At 48.7% G+C, this 16,531-nt stretch overlaps 2 protein-coding genes across 5 annotated transcripts in view; both read left to right on the forward strand.

Annotated features, from left to right (window-relative positions):
- Window positions 1-2,306: 2,306 nt before the first annotated feature.
- Window positions 2,307-16,531, forward strand: part of TNRC6A (trinucleotide repeat containing adaptor 6A) — a 43,395-nt gene continuing 29,170 nt past the window's right edge. For 2 of the 4 annotated variants that reach the window (XM_053992378.1, XM_053992380.1), the window contains exons 1-5: window positions 2,307-2,401; window positions 2,979-3,026; window positions 5,265-5,300; window positions 10,965-11,055; window positions 12,973-12,994. In XM_053992378.1, coding sequence (XP_053848353.1) covers window positions 2,397-2,401; window positions 2,979-3,026; window positions 5,265-5,300; window positions 10,965-11,055; window positions 12,973-12,994 — 202 coding nt within the window. In that variant the 5' untranslated portion in view covers window positions 2,307-2,396. Of the gene's footprint in view, window positions 2,402-2,925; window positions 3,027-5,264; window positions 5,301-10,964; window positions 11,056-12,972; window positions 12,995-16,531 lie in introns of those variants that run through there. The other 2 variants (XM_053992379.1, XM_053992377.1) reach the window with 2 other exon arrangements.
- Window positions 2,454-16,531, forward strand: part of DCTN5 (dynactin subunit 5) — a 69,059-nt gene continuing 54,981 nt past the window's right edge. The window contains exon 1 of the mRNA XM_053992388.1: window positions 2,454-2,459. The gene's annotated coding sequence lies outside the window, so the exon portion shown is untranslated. The remainder of the gene's footprint in view (window positions 2,460-16,531) is intronic.

Raw genomic sequence — 16,531 nt, forward strand, 5'->3', positions numbered from 1 at the left:
AATGTGCAGCTGGAGTCTAGGAGAGAGCAAGAACTTCCCCATGGCAACAAAACCTTGGTTGGGAGTGCTTGTCAGCTGCAGAACCATTTACTGGGAATTCTCGTCCACTCTCAGTTTTGTGTTTTCCTGACATTACCGCTCTCAATTCCAATCCATTATCAGTCCTTTGACTGGTTTGATTTTCCTGATTTCTGAAGCCTAGTCCAGTAACAGTGTGGCTCACATACTCCTCATATTCATTTGCTGTATTTGAAGTATCTCTGTGTTTTGGATTAAGCTCCATGTTCACATACATCAACCTCTCACTAAGTTTGCCAGTGCTTTTCTATTCCCTCCCTCAACCCAACAGAGTCAGTGGAAGGTTCAGAGAAATGTCTGTGTGGTTATTTAGACATTAACTCCTCTTATGTGCCAGTTACTGATGTCCCAAGCTCGGCAGGGAGCTGGCACAGCAGCAGTACCCCGGGGGAGCTGCCCACACAGGGAGCACACGGGTGGAAATGGATGTTCTGTCCATCTGTGCCCTGTCCTGCCTCGCTTGGGGAACGACTGTGTTCTGCTGAGGGCGCTTGGTGAGACAGTGCCTGGAATTCCTGCGTGTGACTGGGATAAATAAAGACTATATCGGTGTGTGGGACCTCATTGCTCCCCCCAAGTCCCCAACCAGGAGGGTGTAGTGAGGTGGGGCTCATCTCCTCTACCATGCTGCGGAGGGAGGACAAAAGGACACGGCCTTAAGCTGACACACGGGCGGTTCAGACTAGATATTAAATTTTTTTTTCCACTTTTCAGGTGGTCAGGCTTTGGAAGGGGCTGCCCAGGGAGGTGGTGAAGTTCCCATCCCTGGGAGTGTTTGAGAGGTGTCTGATCTGGCACTGGGTGATGTAGTTTTGGGGTTTAGGGGTTACGGTGGCAGTGCTGCTGGAAGCTGGACTGGATGATTGTAAAGGTCTCTTCCAACCTTGAACACAAATAAACACAGTCTCCTGAGCTGGAAGGGACCGACAGGGATCATGCAGTCCAACTCCTGGCTGTGCAGAGGACCCCCCAACAACCCCACCCTGGGCATCCCTGGCAGTGCTGTCCAAAGGCTCCCGGAGCTCTGGCAGCCTCGGGCCGTGCCCATTCCCTGGGGAGCCTGGGCAGTGCCAGCACCCTCTGGGGAAGCGCCTTTCCCTGATCTCCAACCCAAACCCCCCTGCACAGCCGCAGGCGAAGAGATGATTCCGTCACTCTGTGACCCGGACGGAGCCGGCCCGAGGCTCCCGGGCTCCCAGCCCCGAGGAGCGGCCCGGGCCAGGCTCGGGTCCCGCTCCCTGCATGCCGGGGAGCCCCGTTCCTGCCCCGCTTCCCCCCGTGCCGGGATCCTGTTCCTGCCCCGCTCCCCCCGTTCCTGCCCCGCTCCCCCGTGCCGGGATCCCGTTCCTGCCCCGCTCCCCCGTGCCGGGATCCCGTTCCCGCCCCGCTCCCCCCGTTCCTGCCCCGTTCCCCCGTTCCTGTCCCGCTCCCCTGTTCCCTCTCTCGCTCTCCCCGTTCCCTCTCTCGTTCCCCCCGTTCCTGTCCCATTCCCCCGTTCCCCTCCCGTTCCCATCCCGTTCCCCCCGTTCATGTCCGATTCCCTCGTTCCCGTCCCGTTCCCTCTCTCGTTCCCCCGTTCCCTCTCTCGTTCCCGTCCCGTTCCCTCTCCCGCTCCCCCGCTCCCGCCCCGCTCCCCCGTTCCCTCTCTCGTTCCCCCGTTCCCGTCCCGTTCCCTCTTTCGTTCCCCCGTTCCTGTCCCGTTCCCTCTCTCGTTCTCCCGTTCCCGTCCCGTTCCCTCTTTCGTTCCCCCGTTCCCGTCCCGCTCCCCCCGTTCCTGTCCCGTTCCCTCTCTCGTTCCCCCGTTCCCGCCCCGCTCCCCCGTTCCCTCTCTCGTTCCCCCGTTCCCGTCCCGTTCCCTCTCTCGTTCCCCCGTTCCCGTCCCGTTCCCTCTCTCGTTCCCCCGTTCCCGTCCCGCTCCCCCGCTCCCGCCCCGCTCCCCCCGTTCCTGTCCCGTTCCCTCTCTCGTTCCCCCGTTCCCGTCCCGTTCCCCCGCTCCCGCCCCGCTCCCCCCGTTCCCGTCCCGTTCCCTCTTTCGTTCCCCCGTTCCTGTCCCGTTCCCTCTCTCGTTCCCCCGTTCCCGTCCCGCTCCCCCGCTCCCGCCCCGCTCCCCCGTGCCGGCGCCCCGGAAGCGCGGCCGGGGCGGGTTCGCTTCCTGCGCGCGGGGCGGGCGGCGGCGGCGGCAGGAAATGGCGGCGGAGCTGCGGCTGCAGCTGCCGGGCCCTCCCGCTCCGCAGCGCCGGGCTCAGCCCGCCTAGAGCCGCCGGCCGCGCCGGGCCCGCGCCGCAGCCTCCGGGACGGACTCCGAGCACTTTACATACATGAGGTAGCGGGGGCGGGCGGGCGGCGCCGGGCCGGGCCGGGCGGGAGGAGGGCCGGGCGGCGGAGCCGCAGCGGGCGGGATCGGGCTCCCCGCGGGGGCCGCCCGGAGGGGTCGCGGCGCCCGCCCGGAGCGGTGCGTCCCGTTCCCCCCCGCCCCGGGCCGAGCCGTGCCCTCCCCAGCTCGGAGTTCGCCCTGCGGGGCCGGCAGCGCCCGGGGCCGCCGGTGCGGCGCGGAGCGGAGCGTCCCGGTGCCGCGCTCGAAGCGCGCCGGCGGCTGAAGTGATGCAGCAGAATCGTTTTCCTGCAAGTCCTTGAGGCGGGGGAGTGCAGGGAGGGCACAGGGCTGGGTGGGGGCGCGGGCAGCGCGCGGCGATGGGGACGGGGATGCTGCCGGGGCGCACGGCCGTGGCAGGGACGGGTCGTGCCCGCTGCCCTCGCCCGCCGCCGGTCCCTGGCGACCCGGGCTCTCCCTCCCTCTGACCAACCCCGCCTGGAGCTCCCTGTGCATCCTGACCCGCACCCGTTTTATTTTCCTGCTGCATTGCTGTTGACATGGAAACCAATACCACTTTCTGTTGCAGAGAATTGGAAGCTAAAGCTACCAAAGAAGTCGAAAGAAAACTAAGCAGGTAAGAGACTCATCTAAATTCCCTCCCACAATTTAGATGGAAAGGTGGCCTAGGGCTAGGAGTAGTTGTGGGCTTTATCGGGAGCTTTAATCTCTTGTTAATTGTAAGGATAAAAAAAACCCTCTGAATTTGAAAACGTTCTCTATTGCATGGGGAAATGTCTGCAAGTTTAGTTAATTCTGTAGACTAAGCACCTTTTTAGCTGGTTTTTTTTTTTTTTGTTTAACACCTTCAGATGTTTAATACAGTTTCTTGAATAGGGGAGGTTTTTGAAGAGAAAAATAACTTGTGGTACCTAACAATAACTGAAAAATGAATGAAGGTTTTGGGGTTCTTTTATACACTTCAGCCAAATATTGTTTGGAGGCAGGACAGTTGTGGCAAGACCTCAAATAAAATCTATATATGATCTAGTTATCATATAACTACTGGCTCTGCCTCTTTTGCCGTGAAGAGTTAGCTGGTGAATTTCCTGTTTACGTGTAGTTTTTAGAATGAGAGCTTACCAGAACGGGCTCGGGAATCAACTCCTTGACTTGGGAGTTCGGAGTCACGCTGAAGGAGGAATTCTGTGTTGGAAGGTGTATTGCTTTTGTGTTTAAGTAGTTGTTTCTTCTGCACCGTTTGCTTTTGGTCAGGTGACTTTCTCAAAGTATCTGCTCTCTCGGTTACATTCTTTGTTTTCAACTTCTGTCCTGCTTCCTTTTTGGGTTCTTTTTCAGTTAGACCTTTAAAGGCCTTTAGCGAGTGATCTGTTAAAGGGATTTCCACTGGGGCCGTTTGAGATGTGCCCGAACCCTGAGTACAGCTGATAGAATCTCAGGCTTGGTGCCCTGCTTTTTTCCTTCTTTCCTGTGCCCGAGCAGGCTCCAGCTTCCAGGGTGAGCTGTGGTTGTACTGTGAAAACTGCTCTGCTTCCCCCTGCTCTCAGTGCTTGTCTTCCTTTCCTGTTTTCTTGGTAATACCCTTAGGCGTGAATGATTTTCCCCACGTTGTTGATGAAATACAGGGAATGATGGGGGTACCTGGGAACCTCTAGGATACCTTTGGCACGTTGCTGTTAATTTGTTAACCCATCAGCGTTCAGGGGCTCGCTGCAGTCACAGTGCCACAAGTGAGCCCAGAGCTGTGTTATTCAGAGTGACAGAGTGCTGAGTTCAGAGCAGTACTTGGTGCCAGCCGTAGTAAGTCAGGAGATCTTCACATTTTTATGACCTTAGCAGAGATCTTGTCATGCTGGCAGGCAGTGCCGAGAGTGAGAGGAAGTGAAAGAAAACTACAGCGCTTCCAAAATTCGGTGTTTGGAGAGTAAATTCTCATATGGAACGGGTCTCCGTGTCTCTCTGACGCAGAGGAGTGTGTTTTATTCATTTGAAAGATTCAGAACTGGTTTGAAGTTCACATTAATGCCCTGGCTGGTTTATGTTTAGCCAGGGAGCTCTCGCTGTGTGAGCACACAGCAGATAAACCATGGCATGCCTGCGCTGGATAGACCTGATTAATTGTTTTACTGGGGTAGAGCTCAGCAGATAGCCCTCGTTCTTCCTCCAATGTCATTATTTACAGTCTTATTAAATTTACAGTGACCTAGTCAAACTGTAAAAGAGCAAATATCCTCTCCTGAGAAGGTACAGGAAGGTACTAGACCTGTGCTAGAGTTTATGTTAATCTCAGATTTCACAGTGTGGATGTAGACTGTGAACTCCACGGGATGTTGGCTTTATTTTGTGTGTGTTCTGAAGTAACTTCTGGAGTTTATGCTTAGAAATTAATGGGTAGCAAATACACTTTTTAATCTTACTGGGAATATTGGCCTAGACTGTGGGTTTGTGATAGGAAAAGTATGACAGCTTTCAGTGCAGCTTGCTTATCCCGTTGGAGTGATTCCTGTTTTACACTCAGGATTAGCATCTGGCTTGTCTGGCCTTTTGGAAGAGAACCCTCATTTGGTCTGTGTTCTCTCTAAAATTCATACATGCCTGGTGCAGTGCAAATATTCCAGGTCTCAAAAACAAGCTTAGTGCATGCCTGGCGACAGTGATTCAAATGAATCCACTGCACGCTCTGTTGTGGCATCATGTTACAAAGCAAATGTCACCTGATCAGCCACAGTAGGAGCTGTCTGCTGTTAACTGGGGAAATCTAGGAGTTAAATTTGGTTAAAATCAGGACTGCTAAAAATCACCATTTAGTTCTTCTGATTTAAGGAATAACTTTTCAATTCTGTTTGGTAAACAGGGCTTTCCTGCCTCATTTATGTGGAACTGAGAGAAGGTAAATATCTGAAATACGTTGACAATCATGCTCCCAAACCCAGGGGTTTGAGTGTTGCTTCACAAGCATGCAAACCATAGGGAGGAGTCTCCATTGCTTCCATTCACCTGTGCTTCTGCCCACCTTGGTTGCAGACTGGCCATGTTTTGGGAGAGCAAGCTTCTCACCTCTAGCTTTCATCCATGTGCTCTGTGAAGTTATTGCTGTACAACTGATTTTTATGCTTTCATGCAATAATAACCGCCGTATTTCTGTGATATTTTTCTCATCTGCTGCAGGGAAAACATAAGAGCTGGCCCAGTGATAGAGACATATAAACCAGGGAGAAACGTAGTTGTTTCTGTTGATGTTTAAGCATTTGATTTTCTGTTGGGTTTCTGGGGATGGGTCTTTTCCCTGATAAACTTCTTATGGAGAGATACCTGCTGTGAAATGGGAAGAGTTCACTGCAGAGAAAACATTCTGTTCATGCTTTCAAGACCTTTACAGACACTTGGGTAAAAGGACACCCCCCTTTCTCCTCCACAGACCCCTTTGGAGGCTGTGCAGGGTTGCCAGGTGGTCCCCATGGGTCCCTTTGGTGTTCCAGGGTCGCAGCAGCCCCTGTGCAGGCTGAGCTGCCTCTGCAGCAGCAGCACTGCAGCAGCCTGGAGCGGGGCAGCATTGCTGCTGGGCCTGAGCAGTTGATTATGGAGGAGCAGTTTAATCTGCCTGCCTGGTTCCTCATTTGTTGCAGGAAGATAGGCATTGTTTATGGCTGCTGCTGGAGTCCTGTGTACTTGGATGATAAACTTCTTGGGAAAGAGATCTGGCTTTTGTCTGCTTGTGTAGCAGCGAGCATCTTGGGTGAAACTCGAGGACAAAGCTAGCACAAGCATTCCAGAAGGAATATTTGTGTCCATTATTTGTGTCCAATAGAATTAGGGTCCGTTTGTAGCCCTTGTATTTGGGGGCATCATCCTGATGAGCCAGCTTCTTTCTGAATGAGGGAAACGGGAAAGCTGAGTGGATTCCAGGTGATGGGCAGTGGCAGACATGGGAGTAGAATTCTGTCGCTTCTCTTTTAGGGTGGAAATTTAAAGACCTGAGGTATTTAAAAGCAAAAAAGAAAGTAGCTGATACACATTTTCTAATTAATTATTCATTGAAGTATTTTTTTCCCCAGTTTTTAGCTTGGCAGCACCTCTCCTCTCTGTTAATAGCTGGAAAGAACACACACACACACACACGTCTGGAAATGAGTGGGTTTGTTTTGTTCTCACTGCCTGAGGCTCTCAGTGCTCCAGGAACACGCTGGGTGGGTTCAGGTGCCAGAGCCTTTCCATCTGAGGCACTGGCAGGGGTTGTTGGGATTATTTTGTTAACTTCAAAGTACTGGTGTCTATTCCATAAACTCCAAGTGCTCCTTTGGTGTAGTGTGCTCTTTTGTGGATGGCATTGATAAAGGAATTGTAGGATCCCATTTTAATCAAAATACACATTTTATAATTGATTTTTGTAGAATGCTGGTGAGTAGGAAAGCTAGCTGTTGGTTTCTACAGAGCTCTACAGCCACTTTCATTGGCAATTTTATGGAATTACATCATTTCAAAAAATTGAGAGATGAAGGAACTTGTAGGTCAGAATACAGAAGATTTATCAGTCTCAGCAACATTTGAAAGTCTGTGTAGAAGATCAGCTGTAGGTTGAACATGTGGAGCTGTCTTTGCAGAATTGTTAAAGATCTTTCAATCCCTGATACTTACCTGTAGCTGCCTGGCAGTGTTCCACCTGTAGCACTGCAAGTTAATTTATAACTAGAAGAAGAGCAAATGGTAGAAAGGTTTTATTTATTTATTTATTTGTAAAAAATTAATATGTCCATCACTGGAAATTTTACCTTGATTCTTACTTGTGTGTTTGCTCTATACCTCTGTTCATCCCTCCAGTGATGGGAGCTCACAATTCCTGCAACCATCATTTCCTCAGTGTTTTTTAGAATTTTGATTTTATTGTGGCAAAACATGTTGCACTTTGATAAATTGTAGCAGCAAAGATAGCAAAGCTGCACAAACATTAATTACTGCATCCTCAGCCTTTCTGCCAGGGGAAATATGGGTGAACTTGATTTTGCTCTTCTGCAACGTAAGAATAAAGGTTAACTATGTCTGTTTCAGCCCAGGTATTTTTACAATGCTAAGCTGGAGCTTTAGTAATTAAAGATTAATAGCACTCTTTTTTTTCAAGAAGTAGAGTAATAAGTGAAGCATGTTTTGATACAAATATTATCTAAAATGTTTGCAGTTAGAGCATGACAGCTTTTTCCATTCAGAAGCCAAATAACAAATCAGGCCATACAAAAATAAAATGCCTTGTGCTGTCTTGAGAACATATCTTAGAAGACTAAAAAGTTAGTTTTGTTTGTTTTGGGTTTTTTTAATAGCTTAATTGAGGAAAGCATTTTAGTAGTTTGTTGGTTTTTTTCCCTCTGTATACAAAGAAGAATTGTATTGGGGTACACAACTGGAACAAAAATTTACTGTTAAATAAATAACAGTAAATATTTATCTGACCCTCCGTCTGCTTAAATTTATGCAGATAACAGCAGCTTCTCCTTGCCCATCTTCAGAGGCATTAGATGTGCAGTCTCTCCTGAGATCAAGATCCATTTTCATTTTGCCTCACATGAAAATGAAGCACCTTTCAAGTTAAGCTGTTGAAACCGGAGGCCTTTGTTCTGTCTCCGATGTGGATTTCCTATTGCCGGGGTGTTTTATTTTCACTTGATCTAAATTGAAAAATACGGTTTGCATTTCTGCTAAGGCCATTTAACCTTGAGCGAGCTGATCCCGTGACACAGGAGGAGGAGGACATTGCCTGTGCCTGTGTGACAGGGGAAAGCACGGAGAGCTGTTGATGATTCACCTTTTCCCCCGGAGTGCTCCGTCCTTTCCCTCGGCCAGCTGCCGGACCAGCGTGCTGCTGCGAGCCCTGTGCCCACACAAGGTCCATGCTGGGGTCTCCCAGGCGTAGGGGAAAGCCCAGCAGAGGACCTGGTTCCTCTTCTGCCTCTGTGTTGTTAGCACGAGCCCGACTCCTGTGGTGGTGCCCGTGGAGCTGCTGCTCCAGGAGCAGGAGGCTGCGAGTCCCGGGTGATGGATGGGGAATGCCACGTTCCACTTCTGCTCCTCAAGGAGCAGCATCAGAAATGGAGCTTGTTATGTGTTCTAACAGAGCTTGGAGTCAGAGGCATCAATCCCATCGCTTGCTGGCTGGTGAGAGGGCCGTGGATTCGTGGGCTGGGAAGAATAAAGGAGACTCATGCTGTCAGAAATGGAAATCCACATGTTCTGTGTGAGACTCCGGTGGCTGTGGAGGCAAATGTGAATTTTTGTCTCAGGTTTAAGTTTGTGTATGAGGATGATGAATAGGCCTGTCTTACTTGAAGGGTTAAGTTTTTAGGGAAGGGCAGGGACAGGAAGGGCTTTGCCTTTGCTGCTTAGCTGTACCAGTTGGGTTAGTTTTGCTCTGAGATTTGGTGTTATAATGGTAATTAATACTCTTAAAAACTTATAATGAACGATAGGTGGATGATTTTATCTAGGGAATACCTAGAGTTCTGATCCTAATCGTAGGGAGATTTTATGTCTCCTAAGTTTGCTTTGTAATCTAAAATCTGTTTGTCTTGAAAAGATAGAAATTGAATGAACACAGTGTCAGAATTTAGGAGTTCTGTTGTTCCTGTGTGACAAAAACCCAGTGATGCTGTGGGAGAATATTCCAGAGATATTGGTATGTTAGTTGTTAGCATCTGTATTCCCAAAGTGAAATGTAATTGTGTTGATTTAACTGTAGCAGGACTGATGAGTTTTTTTTTTTTCCTGCGAAAACACTACTTTGCATTCTGCTTGCTCTTGAATGTGCTACAGCTTTCTTCTAAAAGCAGAATGATTTTTCAGTTAATGCAGTTTTGGCATGTGACAGACTGAAATTTGTTGTACAAAAACAAGTGCTGGTGGCTGTCTTAGCTCCTGGAACTCTGCTCAGGTTGTTCCAGACGCTGTAACTCAGCAGGCAGGCAGAGGTGAGGCCCAGCCCAGCCCTGAGCCCCCAAGGAGCAAACCAGGGGTTCTGCTCCGAGTGGAAGGAGCTGTGCCTGAGCTGGGTGTTGGCAGGAGGGAGCTGGGATCTCTAGGAGCTGTTTCCTCTGCACTGGTTCCAGACCTGGTACTGTTCTCCAGTTCAAATTGCCTGTTAAGGTCTGGACTGCACCAAATCAACCCAAACTGAGGGTCAGGATCTCCAACATCCCCGTGGTCCCAAATGCTCAGGGTGTGACAGCGAGGGGCAGAACTGGCTGAAGTGTCACCTTTGTAATGCATGGATGTCATTGCAGGTTAATCATTGCCTCAGATTTGCACAGGGGCAGGGATTGCTCTCAATGGAGCTGGGCCAGCTGGAATTGTTTCTGTAGTTAGCTGTCTGACCTCTTAGATGTCCATGAAATCATTTTTGAGACCCAATTGTAAGTGCAAGGTTGCTTTTGCAGTGAGACCGCCCTGGGTGGATCTTGCAGGCAGCTGCTGAAGCTGTGACAAAATGCAGAATAGCCACATTGTGTGTGATGGGCTGTGGTTCCTCTGGCAGGGCGCACGGGGGTCTCAGAAATAACACTCTTGGCTGATTATTTTGCATAACTTAGCACATCAGAAGCCCTTCTTTCTTAAAACAAGTAACTGATGCTTGCTTTCTGTTATTAGAAAATCTTAAAAGCCAGAATTTGGTCAGTGGAAGCTGATGCCTGCACTTGCTTTGAAAGGGACTTGAGCTGAGTTAAAAGTAGAATTAACTGGTTGTTTATATATCTAGAAAAGTAGTGAAAGTTTTAGTACCTGTGGACTATCTTGTGGTCTAATACATTCAATTTGCATTGCTTCTGACAGACTATCAAACTATGTTATTTAAAAGTGGAGGTTTATGGGTGGTTTGGGGTTAAAACAGAGCCAGCTCAGTGTTTCCAGGCGGATACAAACCATGTAGTCACTGCCCCATACTGACATTGTTAGTTCTTTTTCTCCAAAAAGCTTTGCAAGTCTGTTTTTAAGCAGCATGAGCTGGCCAGTGCTGCTCCTGCTCAGCTTTGAGCAGAAACGCTGTGTGTCAAGTGCCGTTAATTACCGCTCCAAGTTTTGGTTTCACTTTTGGCAAGGTAGGGTTTTGTTTCTCGGTTCGGGAGCTCTGGAAGGGCCCAGCTGTGCCAGCTGTGGCGGGGCCCTGCCCACGCTGGGGTGTTTGTGGCAGAGGTGCTGCGGGGTGAGGAGCTGGGGCAGAGGCACGCCGTGTGTGTGGCTTAGTGCAGGAGCACTCCGGGCTCAGCCACAGCAGTTCAGGGAGAGATTAAATAACATCTGAATTTGCTGGCTTGTGAACCAAACTCAAGTCTAAGTCTTCACTGGAAGCTTTGCTAAGGAGGAACTCCTTACATGTAGCTTGACACCACGTCTGCACTTGAAGCCCTGTCGCTGGTGGCTTGCCCTGACAGTGACAGTCCCTGTAGAAACAGGATCCAATTAGAAGCAGAATTCCCCAGTTCCTTTATGTCACTGTGAAATAATTGCTCTAAACTGAATCTAAGTGTGTACAGATTGTATTTTGGGAGAGTTAATTACAAACTGTGTGGTTCAGGGATTTAGTGCAAGAAGAGGAAGAACAGTTGATGGAAGAAAGGAAAAAGAGAAAAGAAGACAAGAAGAAGAAGGAAGCTGCTCAAAAAAAGGTATGTGGAGCACTGAGAATAAACCCCTGTGCTTAGAGGTGACTTGTTTCATCACTAGTAAAAACAAGTGTTTTCTTATTAATTTAATGTTTTAAATTTAGCTGTACTGTCAGTTGTTTAGAGGTAACTGACATGTTGAACATTGTAATTGGCTCTGTGTAGTTTCTTACAAAACTAAATTTTCATCTGGGATGACCCTTCTTTTTCCTGGTGGTCAGTTGAGGCAGTCTCAGGTTTGAAGCACCTCAGTGTTAGTGTACTTACTAGTAGAGTAAAAGTGCCATTCTAAGGCAGTGGCTATCAGCTGCATCCTTATTTTAATGTATCTTCTTATTCTTCAGTATGGAAACATGCCATGAGAGAATCTGTAGTAGGGAATAAAAATTTCATAAAAAGGAAAATATTGACAGCAAAGATGTTTAGGAATGGAAACGTCACAGAAATGCTTGTGAATACTTCAGAATTCCTGTTTGCTGACAAGATCCTCATCATGGCCATTAATTCTAAATATTGACCCTGAGTTTGAGAGGAGCTCGTAAATGCAGTTTTTAAACATTTCAGCAGGAGCAGAGTGAAGCTGCTCAGCAGTTCTGATTCCATTGCCTGGTGCTGGGTATGGCTCCAGGAGCAGACTGGTTCATTTTACAGCCACAGGCTTGCCAGGAAAACCTCCCAGGCCCTGGTGGAGTCTGCAAGAGCCCAGCCTAAACACATTCATTGTGTTCTCTTGGGCACCTTGGCACAGAAGGCAGCCAGGAGCCCTGGCTGTGCCCCTGCCTCTCCAGGATCTCTTCAGGTGCTGTAGGTCATCACAAACAGCAAAAAAAAGTTCTGAGTTCTCATTCTCTGGCCATGAGCTGGGTCCAGCTGGGCAGGGCAGAGTACAAACTCTCCAGAGGAAGCTCTGAGTGTGCACAGGCACGGCCAGGGCCAGGGAGGCAGCACACACCCGTGCTGGGAAGGACAAACCAGTGCTGGGGGTTAGTGCCCTGGGTGTTTCAGTAGCTGGGACTGAAGGGAGGAGTGCAGCAGGCCCAGAGGTGACCCCTGGGCTGTGGAGGGGCTGGCTGTGCCCCATGCTGGTGCTGAGCAGCGTTCTGGGGTATCCATTGGCCTTTTTGTGCAGGTGAGCACGAGAACACCTGGCTCAGCCAGGTGCTGGAACACAGAACCCTGGGCTTCTCAGGGCACAGAGCCAGCCAAGGCTTCCAAGGAGATGTTCTAACCGTGTTTGGTGAGCAAAAAGCATCAGAGGAGTGGTGGCCCCACGGGCAGTGCCTTTCTTTGGGAGGCTGGGGAAGAGGGGGAGCAGCCCTGGAGCTCAGAGCAGGAGCTGGTGCTTTTGGGAGGCCCTTCCTGAGCAGTCTCACTGTGGTGTACAGCTAAAACCACACCACTGAGGTGCACTTCCATACAAGAAATGTTTCTCTGCCATTTTATCCTGTGATAAACTTTTATTCAAATAGCTCTCTCATCTTGGCCATATTACAGGTGTAACCCATTTGAATCTTGCAAATGAAAGACTTGAAGCTTTGGCATTTGCTCTCTTGTTCTTTTCCAGGTCACTCCCCCTTCCCTGCCCTGTTCTGCAGTAAAAGTGGTGGCAGCTCTTTGCTTCCAGGCACAGTTTTTAATTCACTTAAAACATCTTAATTTGCAAGTTTAATTTGGTCTGTTTCATGTAGTTATCTTTCAAATTAATTTTGTCTTCTATAACATTTAAACAGCTTTTTAAACATAAGGAATAATAGGCCTGGGTTGGTTGGAGAGAGGCTTCTGAAGTAGATAATTAAATAAATTGAAACCATTTAAAAAGAGGAAAGTCAAAAGCTAATGTTGCTTTATGAAGTGGCGTGTGTACATGTGATTTCTCTCTTATCTGCAAAAATCACTGACACTTCTTTTTTCTTGTTCTAGGCCATTGAACAAAAAATCAAAGGTAAGTTACTTTACAGTTAGTTCTACTCTGTGTATTATTTCTGAGGTTTTAAATATGTTGAATCAAATGTTTCACCTGAAATCTCCTCCCAAAAGTGGCAGACGGGACCCTTGAGACTTCAGCTGCACTTTTTCAAAGTGACCACAAAAGTCTAGAAGAGTAACAGCAAAGGGTTTATCCAGGGATTGGAGTTGCTGATCTTCCTGTTTTCCATTATTATTTGCTTACAGAGCACCAGGCATAGACATAATACCTGAAGTTCCTTTCCTTGCTTGCTTTTTCCCTTCCCCTTTTTTGCTTCATTTGAAAAGTGCACCAACACTTCAGAATAACTGTGTGTAGGATGGATCTGTTTGAAGCTTAATTTACAAATATTCTAAGTGCAGCTGGGACTGGGGACACGTGATGGACAAGTAATTAATATGTCCAGTTTTAACTCCTGCATGTGGAGGGCTCACCCTGCAAAATGATCAGGATGCCAGTACCCAAAAGCTCTAATTTCAATATTCATGGCAGGTGGGAGCACTGCGGTTTTCTGAGTGTCTGTGGGGTTTGTATGGATCTCCATCCCAACCAGCTTCTAAAAAGGGGAAAAAAGATTCTTGTCACTTTCTCTTGAGTTGTAGCTCCTCACCTGTTAGTTGGGAAGTGCACAGTAAGTGCTGAAGTGACCATGTGGAGTGCTTGCTGAAGCCCTGTTTCCTGGGAGCGCTGGTTTGGTTTAATCTGGGGCAGTGACAGACACTCTCTGCTTAGCAGACAGGGAATTCCTGCTGGAAAAATGAAAAAGGGCTTGAAGGCTGATGGGGCTGGCAGAGGATGCACTGTGCTGGGAAGAGGCAGGGACACAGGTGCCCGTCCCCAGGGTGGGTGACAGAGGAAGCTCCCAGGCAGGCTGAGCTGGCAGGGCAGCAGGCAGCTTGGGCACCACTGCCAGCTCTCAGGAGAGACTCAGAGCTGATCTGGCAGTTCGAAGTGCAGTGGGTACTCTGGTGGGTGTGTGTGCAAAACCCCTGGATTTTGTGATGGATTTTTAGTGTGGGGAGGCAGCCAGGGCTGCCGTGCTGCTGGGAGTGGGAAGTTGTCCTGCCTGCTGCCTGGGTTGGTTTGGAGCAGGGATTGCTGGAGGCAGAGGGAGCTGCAGGAGGCTGTGCAGCATTCCTGGAGCTGCTGGCAGCGATGGAAGCTGCTCTGAGTGTGTCCCACCATCCTCTGAGCTGCATCTGGCTGAGCAGGGATCCCACCCTGAAACCCACTGGGAGTTCCGGGTTTCTCTTTGGGCACAGGACAGCAATTTAAAATAAAACAAATTAAACAAAATTGTTTAAAGACTATTATAATTAATAAATATTCTTCATTTATTTTTTTAGCATGCCCTTTTTGAAGCAGTGCATGGAATTGTGTTTGAATACAGGTTAAGGGTTGGTTTTCTTGTGTACACTCCTGCCATAAGGCTTCCAGGATAATAGACCAGATTTAAAGAATTATGAAAGTGTCTGGGTTTATTCTGAAGTGATAAGACATGTCTGAAAAGACAGTGAGGAAGGGAAATGGTAGAATACTTTGCTGTATAATAATGAGCACTTGGAGTGCCCATTTGACCCGTGAGCTTGGGCTGCACTGGCATCACATCAGGGCCAAGCTGCACAAGGAAATGGCTAAAAATAGCATGAACCAGGAGGGCAGGAATTCTGCTTGGGAGGCTACCCGGTGGGAATCTTCACATGCAATGAAAATAGTTTGTTTTTTTTTTTCCTGAAGGACAGAGTAATTAATTTTTTAAAATTATTATTATTATTTATGCTTTGAGGCTTAACATTCGCTGATGGAAATGTTAAGTTCCAACTTAATGATGTTATTATTTAAAGGGTGCTTTATAAAGTTCAGCAGGAATTTAGAGTTGTCAGAGAAACATAAACTGTGGAAGAAAAGACATCATGAGATGCAGATACACAACTTTTTGCTACAGTTTCTATAGGAACAAAATCCAGAGCTTGTGTTGCACATGGCTCTTGCCTTGTTTCACCAGTTTTGCCTCCTTGTGTTCAGGATGCAAATTAATGTTTCATTAGTTTCCAAGTTTCCATCACGTTAATGTCTTAAATAATTTATTCTGTGCATGAGCTGAAGATAAAATACAAGAGTATAGGATCTCTAAATAATTCAGAATTATGTGCCTCTTTCAGAAAAGAAGCTGGTTAAGTGCTGGGGGTGGGAAGGGATGGTATTTCTTGGTTTTAAGTGTAGTTTGGACAGCTCCAAACTGTTGTTTTAGCCAAGGAAGAAATTGCTGTTGTACCAGCTGAAGCAGCTCCCAGTGTTCATCAAAATGACAAGAACCTTCCAAGGAAGTTCGTGGAGCTGGGGGTTTTCCTGTTCAGGATTGGGAACTAAAGTAATGAAAAAGATGCTAACAAAAATGTTTCTGCTACCAGCAGCATTTTAATACCACAATATTGCAGTTTAAAATGCACGTGTGGCATTCCTGCAGATTTCAGGGATTCTGACCTGCCTGGTTTGATCCAGCTGGTGTTATTAGAGGAGGGAAGAGGAGGCTGGGAGGGTTAGAGGTGAGTCTATTAGTTAGTTGCTAAGTGGAAAGTTCATCTGTTTGTGCAGCAGCTGGCACATCATGTGCCTTCCCAGTTCTCTTGTACCAGGTATTCTAGGAAAAAATAAGTAAAATTTGAGTTCCCATTTGCTGAAAACAGAAAAGTTTGTAGAACTGTCCGTTGTGGTGCTCCTTCTAGCGTGGCACAATACGTCCTTCTGCTGAGTTTGAAGTCAGTGCTGTTAGAGACAGACGAGCCAGTCCATTATCCTGAATTTCCCCGGGCCAGAGCTCTGCAGGCAGCGCTGTGAGACCCACTCTGAAGGAAAGGCTGCTGCAGGAGCAGCTTTGGGCTGGGCTCTGCCCGCTGCTGCAGGGTGGGAGCTCAGCGGGGCTGCAGTGCCCTTGGCACACAGCTGGATGTGTGGATGGGGTAAGTGATGAGGAGCGCCCGGGGCCGGGCTGGCTCTGGCTCGGGGGGCTCTGGCTGCAGCCCCGAAAGTGCCACTCTCACTGCAGGGCAGAGCCCACTGAATTGCCCGCTGAAATGGAGAGTGCTCTAAAAATAGCTGGGCGTGGAATTGAAATCTTTGACTCATATTTCCCACCTTGGAAACTTCTTACGCTTGTTCTTCTCCGCGAAGCGGAATGGCCCGACGGCGCAAACCCTGCTGGGCTCTGTCGGGGCTCTCGCCTGCCTGCCTGTGCTGTTCCCGGCTGGAAAAGCTCTCCTGCTAGCCTTTAAATCCCGGGGGTGAGCGGAGGAATGCGGGGGACGGGCCCGTGGCCGCGCAGTGCCGCGGGGAGGGCGCGCTCAGCCCCGCGCGGATCTGCAGGGGTTAAAGTTAAAGCCTTGGCAAACACGAGATATTTTCCAGAGCAGCTCCGAGCTCGCAGCTGCGGCCATTTTTTTTCCACCACGAAAATTCTAGCACCGCGTCTTAACGTGTGCGAGCCCGAAGGGCAGGCTCGGCTCCGCTCGCAGC

The sequence above is a fragment of the Vidua macroura genome, chromosome 16 (assembly GCF_024509145.1).
Source record: "Vidua macroura isolate BioBank_ID:100142 chromosome 16, ASM2450914v1, whole genome shotgun sequence".
In the NCBI taxonomy this organism is placed as follows: domain Eukaryota; kingdom Metazoa; phylum Chordata; class Aves; order Passeriformes; family Viduidae; genus Vidua; species Vidua macroura.